We start from the raw sequence: 12,270 nt of genomic DNA on the forward strand, positions 1-12,270 counted from the left end.
TAATTGATTTAATTTGGATTTAGCTGGCCGAACAAGGCTTCATGAAGGAAATAACACGTAAACTAAAACCTGAAGGATTAATGGGAGTTTGCCTGACTAGGGAAAGTATCTTTAATTAAAAAACAAAAAGCAAAAACAAACCAAAAAAAACAGGAAAAAAGGTCAGTTTTGCTATTCTCACACTGAAATATTCAAATGTATTTCACTTTCTGTCACGATGTGCCACCCACTAAACATCAATTTAAAAATTCTTTTAACTAAACTATTTGTAATGGCTTTCATAAACATTGGTTTAGTTTGAGCACTATAATTCTACTTCACATTAGACACTGACTTAAAAAGATAATGTTACAAAGAAAGAATTTACTCACAGAATATGTAAAGGAACCTAGTGTAGGGAGAAAGAAGACCTTAAATGCTACTGGGTGATGGGGAAGATAAAGCCAATCAAATTTATTTGCCATTAAATTCTTGTGTCAATGAATCCCATTTGGTATAAACTTAGCACAATTATCTCATCTACTCTCAATGGTCTGTTGTGAGCCATGACCAAGCCTCATCTCTGTTCGGAACAGCTGAGTAGAAAGGAAGACTATGGCAGAGAAAATGACATACCTTGCCCTTTCCTTAGTCATCAGAACTCATACAAACACCATGCCTTGGCTTTACATAGAATGAAAAAAGCACCTCTTAAATTCAGTATGATATAAAAGTTGAATATTATTACTCATATTCCAATATAACAAAACTCATTTGAATATGTGGCAACCTGGCTCTACAATACACGTTCTTCATTAGCACTACAGCAGGTGCGTCATCTTCTTGTGCATCCAGAAATATCCTCAACCAGGCTCTCTGTAGGGCCACCAGGGAGTGACTGCATCTTAGTCTGCTTCTTGGTCCATTCAAGTTCTCACAGGAAATGGACGAGAGACATCGTCTTTCAACAACTGACTGAGTTCAGACCACATTTTTCCCTTGGACCACTGTTTTGTTCTTTACAAAAAGGGGATGGTGTGGCTACTCTAGTTGACTGTTGAGGATCACATGGAGGGTAAAGGTTTGAATGTTGTGCCTTGAAAATTATGTGAGCTTAGTATTGAGTAACTTTTTAGTTGTTTCAAAATGTATAGTTCTTAGAGAATGACATTAAGCAAATCGCTTACCCTTACAACTTGTTTTCTCTTCCTTACTTTTTAGTGGAACAACCACTGAGTATTTAAGATTTATGACTTTCTTTTGAAAAAAAAAAAGCTAAATATTCTCAAAGAACATGTGACTTCAAAGTGACTCAAATGCCACTTGATTTTTCTTGATGTACCTACACCAGATATTAAAAAGCCAAAAGAAAGGCATGTAATGCTTAAAAAATTTGTTTTCAAACATACCACAAATGAAAGCCTTAAGAGTTCTCCTCTAAAATAAAGATCGTTAGAAATACTAAAATGAATTTTGAGACCATGTGGATTGTAAGAGTATGTAGCTTACAGGGGAAATTTAAGTTTGGATTAAAGCCAGAATAATATGTGGAGGAGCAGAGTGAAGACAGTGCATTTCATTTCCTTTGGATTTGGAAAAGCACTAAATGAAAGTCACCAATCAAATATATATTTTTCGTCCCAATGACAGTGGAGGGGCTATTAACAGATACATAAATTATATACTTCGCATGTTTTTAAAAAAAAAATCTAATATTTTTACTTTAAGAATTTAAGTGTTAGGATGCAACATTCTTAAGGTAAATAAGACAATAAGAAGGTTCTTCTCTACTGAAGTATGTAACTTTGAAATCACTTAGTCATTCTTTACAGAACAATAATTACAAAGTAACTTTCATTTTCAGTGTTTTCAAATTTGAACTAGTAAATTCCTAAGTGTTTACGATTTATATGTACATATATCACGTACATATACTACAAATCAGTATTTGTTCATTCAACTAAAATTTATTGAATACTTACTGAGTACAAAATCCTGTATTTTTTAAAATATAAGTTTATATAATCTCTCATTTAGGCAAGAAATGTGCCTCATCACGTACATTAAAAATGAAAATAAACTCAAGCTGATTTCCCTATTTGTGTTTGGAATATAAACTCTGATAAATACTAGGATGTTGACATTATGAGAAAGAAACTAATCACGTGAAATGACCCAGTCTTCAGTCTGAAGGATTAGGTTATGTTTATGTCATGCTTATGTTATTTGGTTTGCAGTCCACCCTTTCACCTGATTCTTTTAAGGCCTACAAACCCTGTTCAACATGTTTTCTCAAACTAGTAGGATCATTCTAATATTCAGAGATCTTGCTTCATTCATATGGAAGGAACATATAAAAGTAGAGGAAACCAAAACATGTCAGGAAAGGGTCACCCCTCTTGACCAAGAAAAGAAACTATCAGTAGGATTACAATAGTAGACAGCAGCGCACATGGAAACCGCACCACAAAACTTTATAATCAAGCTCACTTTTAAACTAAGGAAATGATTTTGAGTGAATGTAACCTGCATTACAATAGGGTGTCTGTGTCTCTGAAAGCTTAGGGCTGAATAAAAAACACTTTCAGTAAAAAGAATTGAGAAGTATCTAATTCTTAAAGGCTGCTGCTCTCACTACCTACAAAAAGTATTTCTCTACATCATGTATCTGGCTTTGAGCAAAAATTCTCTGAAGACCAGGGATAGAACCAGGCCTGACTGATCCAAGCGGCTTCCGCTGACAGTGGGCTGCAGTCCTGGGTCATCTGGGATACCAGGGTAGGTCTGCTTTGCTCCAAGTTATAGAGGGATCAGAGGCAGTGGCTAATGTGGTGAAGGAAATATATCCAAATATAACGACTGTAGCTCCTAGTATGGAATGTTGGCTTGGGGTGTAACACATTATAAAAAGTAGCTCCTATGCGTACTCATTAAGATGTCTGTCAAAGTTAAATAACTTGGCCATTTCATTCATTGATTTTTAAATAAAAGATGATATCAAGGCTTGGGAACGTGATTTCAGAAAAAGTATTTTAACTTTTCCAAGCACAAAGGGTTGCTTGAGGTCACAGAAGCCACAAAAACAAACTCTGAATCCTAAAAACTGCTTCAAAAATAAATCAGATAACCTGTGAGAGACTTTGGGGGAAGGTACATCTGAATTCTCCCCTTGCTGCATCCAAGTTATGAGCCCTTAGGGCTAGAATATCTTTCATTTGATGAGCCACAGTTTGAGAGCACGGAACAAGAACAGGGGCCAGCAGACTTAAAGGAATATTTATCCACATGGATATTTATGGTACAGCTACTTTGTGAGAGAATAGCACCCTTTTTTTGTGTGTGTGTTCCGGACTTGACCTTTCTTTGGCCTTGGAATTATCTGGTTTGTTTTCCTCTGTAGCCAGGTTCTGAAATATCAAACACAGCTGTAGGCAAAGGAAGAGGGTGGTCAAATAGCCCACCCATCGGTGCCATAATAAATGGAAATGGAACTCATGTATGTAGAATTAAACAAGGTTTGCCTTGGCACCACTGTCTCCTATGAGTCATTTGTATGGAAAGTCAGAAGAAAACAGGGACACCAACAAAACAGCAAAAAAAACAAACTGGAAGAGGGGCACTCTTCAGACTCAAATGAAGCCAGCATCATAAATTTCCTAGTGGCCAGGACTACTAGAAGGAAGAGATTGAGGAACACTGCTAAAGAATGTTGTAGGGATTTTTGTTTCCAAAAGGGACCCATGCACCTGTTGATGTGTTTTCCAGGCCCTTGAATGATAACAATTTATGAGGCTATTAATACTAAGCCCAAGACTTATCAGATGTGCTGTTTGTCTTGTGGCCTATATAATCTCATAAAATTTGGGTTGCACTGGGTTAAAATGGAGTGTTCTGCTCTTGGAGTTATTCAGAGCATTTTAAATCGCTTAATCCTACAATAACGGTGTATTTAGCCTGCCTATTAGGGAGAGTCTTGAGGGATTCTCACCAGTTGCAGAGCCAGGCAGGAGGTGGCGGTCCATTGCTGGGTGAGGTAAAACGCAGGCAGCAGGGGAGGAATGAGTCCTGGAGACAAGACTATGTTTCTCTAATCCGTCCATGCCATCCGCGGCCAGCTGAGCTGGGCGCACCGAGAGCGCACGTGCTTGCTGCGGCTCCAGGAAGGGCTGCTGTCGAGAGAAGAGCACAGTAGAAAGAAACATGAGACAAGCACTAAGGGAGACACTGAGAATGACATGGCAACCAATTAAGTTCATCAGGTCAGAGACATAATAAACGGTGTGAAGGAAAAAAAATAGAGAAAGGGAGAAACAAAACACGATCTAGTCAATAAATCCATTCAACAGATGTTTTCACACTGACGGCCAGGGCCTGGCTGCCTGGCTAAGGAGGAGGTGATGGCAGGAGGCCTGTCAGTTTGAACTGATTGAAAGAAACAGACCTTTAACCTCAAGGGGAACATTGACTTAGACTCATTTCCTACCTTGATACCAACGTTTTGAATACAGCCCCAGAATTGTTACAACGCAAAGCGGGAGAACAATTCAACTGCTTTCAAACCACCAACGAGGCTCAATTCTGAAAACCCTATCTTGAATTTATTTCAGTAATATTGTCAATGACATTTATAGGAGCCTAAGAATTGCCAATTAAATGACTATATTTGACAGCTTTCAGTCTTCATATAATGGTACAGAATAAGGAATTTTTCATAGGTTGCATGGTGTAATCTCAGTACTATGAAAAGGTTTAGTTTCTTTATAAAGTATTAAATACAATCTCAGTGATTTAACAGCATTATCATTCTTCATACTTCTCAAGTTATGAAATCAAGGAGCCAGAATATGGAAGCTCCTGAAAGATTCACTTGGTCTATTCCTCTGTCTCCAAAAGAGACAATCTCTAAAATAGAGACAGGTGGTTAATTTAACTATCAATGTTACACACCGAATATTTCCTCTCTTCAACAGGAGGGGATTCATAACCTTCGTGTTGATTTTTACGTTTGTTTCCTTTTCCATGTTCCCAACAAAAGTGAATAGTGCTCAACAGTGATACAAAGGATGATCATCACGTTCCGTGGATAAGGAAACTAATACTAAAGGTTAACAAAGCCTTTTAAATACAAGCCTAATTGCTATAATTCTTAAAATGTACATGCTCTTCTGCTTTGGTCTACCTGCCAGGCATGTACTGTTTTAAGACTGAATGCAAACATCACCTCTCCTTAGTAAGGCCCTGCCTTAACCTTCTTCTTAGGGTGGTGTTCCTCTAGCACAAGGCTTGGTACATCCTTAGAGTACAAATTATTTACTTAGTGAGAATGCTAACAAATCTATATACAACACAACTGTATTCAATGCATATTACATGGTTTTATATCAGTATGACTTTCTCTGTATGAGTTAATGCTGTATATAAAAATGAGTTGATTATGAATATATATTTAGTTATAGACCATAGACAGAGATTCCCCAACTTAGAAAAAAGTTAAGAATCCTTTAAAATTAACTTTAAAATAAGTTATAATTAATGTATGTGTATGTGGTGTTACTTCAGTTTTGCTCTGCAGAATAACTGAACCATCAATCAATTGGAAGGCATTTGTCACATCATTGAGCTCTGGGCATTTGCTTTGATGATTAGAATGATTTGGCCAGGATGTAGTTCTAGTTCTAATAGTTTTAACACATCTACAGGAGTCTAAATCTCTTGTTTTCTTGAGCATCTCCATGTTCAGTTCCCTAAGGTACAGCAGTAGGATTGACATGGTTCCTCCTCTCATGAAACTTATACAGGGAATGTAAATGTGTAATTATGACTTTGGGAGTTTTCTATGGAGAAAATGAGCTCTTCTGCATGTGATCTAAAATGCCTGGGTAAATATATACCTGGATGTTTGTAATATCTATCCCTTCTGTCTCTTTCTATTATAATCCAAACTAATGCAAAGGCCCTTGATTGATTACCCTACCTCTAAAATCAACCCATCCAATTCTTTCCTGCAAGAATTCTCTTCCTAAAGCTCTCCTATAAGTAAAAAGCTGATAGAAAGTCTGTGAAGGTTAAAGCAAAGTTTGAAGAACCTCACTAGCCTGTCATCTGGAATCTCCCTAAGTGAGGCCAACTTGAATTTCAATGTTAGATCTTCTATTCCTTTTTCAGATTCCAGCTCAAATCCTATCTACTGTATAACAAATATCATCCCCAGGGCTGCATTCATGGGCTCTTTCCTGTATAAAAAATATTAAAAATTAAATTTTAGGCTAATATTGGCATACATTGGAATCATTATTATAATATTCATTTTTTCTGATTAAAAATTAACATTTAAAACATTTTTGGGGCCCCTTAGTGTATCATGGGTTCTGGGCACAGTGTCTACTGTGTCTAACGGATATGTTGGCTCTGATCATTCGTGCTTCCAATCTATCTTTTCTGTATCACCCCCTCTAGGTGTGTCCATGAAGCTTCACATTCAGCAACCATTCACTACCTCTAAAGTCCTCTTCAAATTTTACATGGAACCTTTTCAAGACCATATATTACATGCACTTTCCCTCTCCACTACATTCCCATCACACTTTGTTTTTCTCTCTCCATTTCCCTGCCACCATCTTTTATATTTTAGAGTTACTGCATGCAGTAACTACTTACTGAGGTCACACTCTGAGCCAGACACTTTGCAGGTGTGTTGAGCCTTTTTTATGTTTATTGACTAGTGAGGAGACAGATACTAAATATTTCTAAGTATAATGTAATTATAAATATAATGAGTGCTATATGGGAAAAATGCAGAGTACCATGAAAAACTGTCAAGAAGAACCTAATGTAGAGGTTGAGGGAACTTTAAGAAAGTGACATTTAACTTGAGATGTAAAAGATAAATTCCATTAGCCAGATGCAAAGTGGGGAGAAGGCTCTAGATAGGTTTTGTGTGTGTGTGTGTGTGTGTGTGTGTGTGTGTGTGTGTGTGTGTGTGTGGTGTGTGAAATCATCTTTCCATGTGTAATATTGAAAGCTCTTTGAACCAGGGACTGGATCTGTATCATCTGTGAACTTATATTCTGCTGCATTTTGTATCTTTTCTTATGCTTTCTCGAAGCTAAATATTTATTTGTGCATTAAGAATATGTAACATGGGACTTGCAGTGGTTAAGAATCCGCCTGCCAATGCAGGGGACACGGGTTCGATCCCTGGTCCGGGAAGACCCCACATGTCACGGAGCAACTAAGCCCGTGTGCCACAACTACTGAGCCTGCTCTCTAAAGCCCGTGAGCCACAACTACTGAGCCCACGTGCCACAACTACTGAAGCCTACACGCCTAGAGCCCGTACTCTGCAACAAGAGAAACCACCGCAATAAGAAGCCTGTGCACCGCTACGAAGAGCAGCCCCCGCTCGCCGCAACTAGAGAAAGCCCGCGCGCAGCAACAAAGACCCAATGCAACCAAGATAGATTAATTAATTAATTAATTTTTAAAAAAAGCATATGTAACAGATATTTGAGAGTTAAAGGCCATGTTTTTTTTCAAATAACATAACCATGTTTTAGATGACTGGGGTTACTAAATGTTTTACCTCTTAATGAATAACTCAATACTGTAAGAGCTCCATGTAAATACCACTGCCACCTTCTTTCTTTCTTTGCTAATAAAGCATATTTATTGCTTTACTTGGACTTCACAGGAACCTTTGAGATAATGGAATTACAGTTTGCTACCTCATAACCAAGATACAAATGTTACACCTCAACACAGACCTTTACAAACAGGCAAGCAAATTCTACTTACTCAATTCTACTTATCTAATCTACTTATCCATACTATTAGGAATACGGCAATGTACGTAAGAGACAAACAACTACTTGTTCAATAATAGTTATTTATTCATCACATGTAAGTGTCCTTCCAATATCTACTGTGCATGCAGATAGAAAATACTGATAGATCCCATGCTGAGTTGTATAGATAGGAAAGTGAGTTAAGCATGGCTCCTGATCTTATAGGTTGACGCCCAAATTCAAGCCCTTTGTCCATAAATAGGAAGTTCCATAAGGATATGAGCTTTGCCTACTGAATCATATATTCCCATGCAGTGTTTCACACATATAGTAGGTGTTAACAAATATATCTCGAATAAATACGTGAATAGAAAGGAGATACATGGCCATCTTTAAGATCTCACTACAAGGATAAAACAAGAAAGCATTTTATAAGCAATCATTATATAAAGAACCAAGGAATGGCTAATGAAAATATAAGAAAATAGAGAACAGACAAAACAATTATCCAAGTACTATACTCTGAAGTTATTTGGTGATGGAGCCAAGAGCTGAGGGAAACAAGTGATTTGAGAATTATTTTTTTCCTTTGTGCTTTTATGCGGTTTCCAAACTTTCTGCATATCACAATTAAGAAAAATGGCAAATGTTATTTAAAATAAATAGTTGAACCTTTCAAACACTTCACTGGGACAGATTCATAATCATTGGTTCTAAGAGCAGACATGGATCAAATATTTTTGAACCTTCTACCAAAAAAGGACTATAAAAGAGAGAAAAGTTTATTCACTTTCAAAAGAGTTGACTACAATTATACATCTTTACAAATGAAATATAGCTTTTAATGTATAGGGCAAATCTTGACAATCCAGTAAGGCACTGATTATTATGGTACATATTAGTGACCAAAGTATCACAAAACTGTAGGCCACTTTTATTTCAGATGGATATTACTCCTTACCAATAAAAAGCTTCCTTCATGAGGCTGAAAATTGAGATAGTATTTTTATAGCTAAAAAAGTGTTTCATTAAACATTTTTTTCTATTAGCAATTTTAACAAGAGAGAATTTTGTTCATGGTTATTTCCCATACTTCGAAGTAAGGACAAAAATGCATGTTTCTCTCTTGCATCATCAGAAAAATAAAATATCTAACAGTTCAGAACCTACTGCTACTAAAAATAGATGATAGGTTCATAGTAATTAACCTATCATCTATTGAGTGCCTTTGGAAAATGTGTCATGCCTAATAAATGAATAATAAACATGCCCTCATCCCCTGAAAGCATTCTTGTTTAAAATACTTTTTAAATATATGTAGTATTTTGAGCCTGTTTCTTATGCATACATGGTCTTTCTTTTTTCAGGTGATTTAACTAGGGACTTGGTTTTGATTGGTTACTTTGCCAGACTGTTATTCAGGGACATTCTGTCAGGCTACGGAGATGTGTACGACAACCTTTTCTATATGAAGTGGCGTAAGGCCACTACGCCTGAACATCTTCTGTCTCCTCCCACTGATAAAAGTTGCAAAGTACTTTCAGTGAAGAGTTATTATGCCCCTACTTTATAAATTCTTCAATGATGCCTAGCAGGACATCAATGTCATTGGGGCCTGGGCCTTCCTAAGCTGTGGGGCATAGGCACTGCCATCTATTTGGAAAGTGGGTCTCTATATATAGGTCTCTGTATGGCAGGCACAATGTTCTTGCTTAGAGTTAAATATTTGAGAGGGCTTGCTAATGGAGATTATGAAATGATAAAGCCCCTGGGTTGAGGAGACTTCAAGGTTCTATTTTTCTGTGATAGCAGTGATTTTTTATTTTGCTTCTGTTTGGTTTTATTTTGCTTTCTTGTTGCCACTGCTCAGGGACCTATTTTATGGCTTCTGGGTTTTCACTTTGTTCTGGATGGTTACCTTTGCTTCCAGACATATTACTCATTGTGTGCTATAATCAATATCATCATGCAATTTCAGCAAAAGCAAATACAGAAATCATAAATTATAGTGTTTAATCTTTGAAATAATCAAAATTATTTGAATTAGTTTAATAAAAGATATGACCTAAAAGTAAAGGAAAAAGGATCATGGGAAAATAATTAGAAAAAATATTAATTCTGTTTCTAAAGCCATTTCTTTAAAGAATATGTTCCTCCTTGTTTGGCATTATGAGAAAATTTAATTTTCTTTTTGGTTTGCAGTGCTTTGAATTTAAGAAGTCTTGCTTTTACAGAAAATTAGAATCTTAAATATCCCTAGAGATTATCTTATAAGATGCCAAGGGCTAGTGGGAATTTACATGTTCTAAAGTCTTTGTATTATTCAGTATGGGTGTAGAAATACTGGTTAATTTTAGACTTTTTAAAGCTAAACATGCACGTTAATAATTTAAAAGTAGCTATTAAATAAATAGAAATAACATGCAAACTATAAAGTAGACAAACATTTTTAAAAAGAGACAAAACAAAGAAGCAATCAGTCTAAAAATAAATGGAGAAGAAAATGAAGCACTGAAAAAGCTGTACAAATATAATTCACAAAATAAGATGGTACAAACTCCCACATATCACTAAACACAGATGATGTGAATGTACTCAATTTGCCAGTTAAAAGATGAAGACAGTCAAACTGAATTTCAAAAGTACAAAGGCTATATTATTTGGCAGACCAAGATTAAATTAAAAGGTTCTATGATATAAGAAAATACTAACAACACAACAACAAAAAGACGTAAAAGTCTTGTGCAGCCCTGTTAAAACCAGATGAAATAGACTTTATGGGGAAAATATTAGAGACCATATAAAGGTATATATAAAATAATACAGAAGTTCAATTAACCAAAAAAAATTTCTAAAACTAATAACAGGGGCCCAAAATGTAAAAAGCATAAATTGGCAAAACTATAAAGAAAAACTATAAAGAAAAATCAACATCATGGAAGGAGATTATAACAAACGTATAACAAAATGAGTGAGGCTACAAAAGATTTGAATTAACACAATTCCTTGGTGATATATTGAAACTTGCAGCCAAACATATTCTTTCAAGCACACATGTAACAACTGCAAAATTGACCAATACAATAAAGGAGATGTCAACAAACTTTAAAGAATTAATATTTAAAATGGAATATTATTCAGCCTTAAAAAGGAAGGAAATTCTGACATATGCTACAACATGGATAAACCTTGAAGACACCATACTAAGTGAAATATGCCAGTTACAGAGGACAAATACTGTGTGACTCCACTTATATAATACACCTAGAGTAACTAAATTCATATAGACAGAAAGTAGGATGGTGGTTGCCAGGGGCTGGCAAGAAGGGGAAATGGAGAGTTATTGTTCAATGGCTACAGAGTTTCAATTTGGGAAGAGGAAAAATGTTCTGGAGATGGTTCATGGTGATGGTTGCACAGCAATGTGAATATACTTGATCGCCACTGAACTGTACACTTAAAAATGGTTAAACAGTAAATTTTCTGTTACATATATTTTATTGAAAAAAAGAGAAATTAATATTATTCAAATCATATATGAGGACCACATTATAGTCAGAGATGTAAGCTAGGTAGATGAAAAGATACACTATATTTTGTGATAGAATCACTATCATAAAGACAACAGTTCTTCCCAAAAGAATCTATAATTTCTGGAATGTTTCAGTTGATTCTAAATTTTGCATAGGAGAGCAAGGCAGAGAATAGCCAAGTGAATTTTGAAAATAAAGAATAAGTTGGGGAGATATGCCCAACCAGATATCTGTACATACTAAAAACTAAATTATTTAAGACATATTAGCACAAGAATAGATTAACGGGCTTCCCTGATGGCGCAATGGTTGGGAGTCCGCCTGCCAATGCAGGGGACACGGGTTCAAGCCCTGGTCCGGGAGGATCCCACATGCCACGGAGCAACTGGGCCCGTGCACCACAACTACTGAGCCAGCACTCTAGAGTCCACGAGCCACAAGTGCTGATGCCCGCGTGCCTAGAGCCTGTGCTCCACGACAAGAGAGGCCACCGCAATGAGAAGCCTGCGCACTGCAACGAAGACTCAATGCAGTCAAAAATAAATTAATTAAAAAAAAAAAAGAATAGATTAACGGAAGAGAATAGAGAGCCTAGAAGCAGACCCATGAGTACATGGAAACTTGTGATATATAACAGAGATGATCTACAGAGTAGCAGGTAAACAACAGTCAATAAACGATGTTGGGAACACTGGTTATCCATAAGGGAACAACGAATTTAGACACCTACCTAACACTACACGCAAAAAACAACTGAAAGTGGATGAAAAACTTAAATGTAAATGCACAATTTTTAAAGTTTTATGGAAGTAGATGGAGAATATCATTCTACACTTGAGGAAGGAAAGAAATTCAAATACTTCTGTTTATCATAAGCCAGAAAAACACAAGCCACAAATTGGGTAGAAATATTTGCAAAACATAGAATAATGCAATGTTTAATGTCTACGTTACCTATACAACTCCTAAAAATA

At 36.2% G+C, this 12,270-nt stretch overlaps 2 protein-coding genes across 2 annotated transcripts in view; one reads left to right on the forward strand and one right to left on the reverse strand.

Moving 5' to 3' along the window:
• HDAC9 (histone deacetylase 9) overlaps positions 1 to 12,270 on the reverse strand; it is a 999,956-nt gene that overhangs the window by 316,641 nt on the left and 671,045 nt on the right. The window contains exon 14 of the mRNA XM_082398347.1: positions 3,968 to 4,148. Within this exon, the coding sequence (XP_082254473.1) occupies positions 3,968 to 4,148 (181 nt within the window). The remainder of the gene's footprint in view (positions 1 to 3,967; positions 4,149 to 12,270) is intronic.
• Positions 1 to 12,270, forward strand: part of PRPS1L1 (phosphoribosyl pyrophosphate synthetase 1 like 1) — a 753,632-nt gene that overhangs the window by 9,022 nt on the left and 732,340 nt on the right.

Source organism: Balaenoptera borealis, assembly GCF_965194805.1.
Source record: "Balaenoptera borealis genome assembly, chromosome: 7".
Taxonomy (NCBI): domain Eukaryota; kingdom Metazoa; phylum Chordata; class Mammalia; order Artiodactyla; family Balaenopteridae; genus Balaenoptera; species Balaenoptera borealis.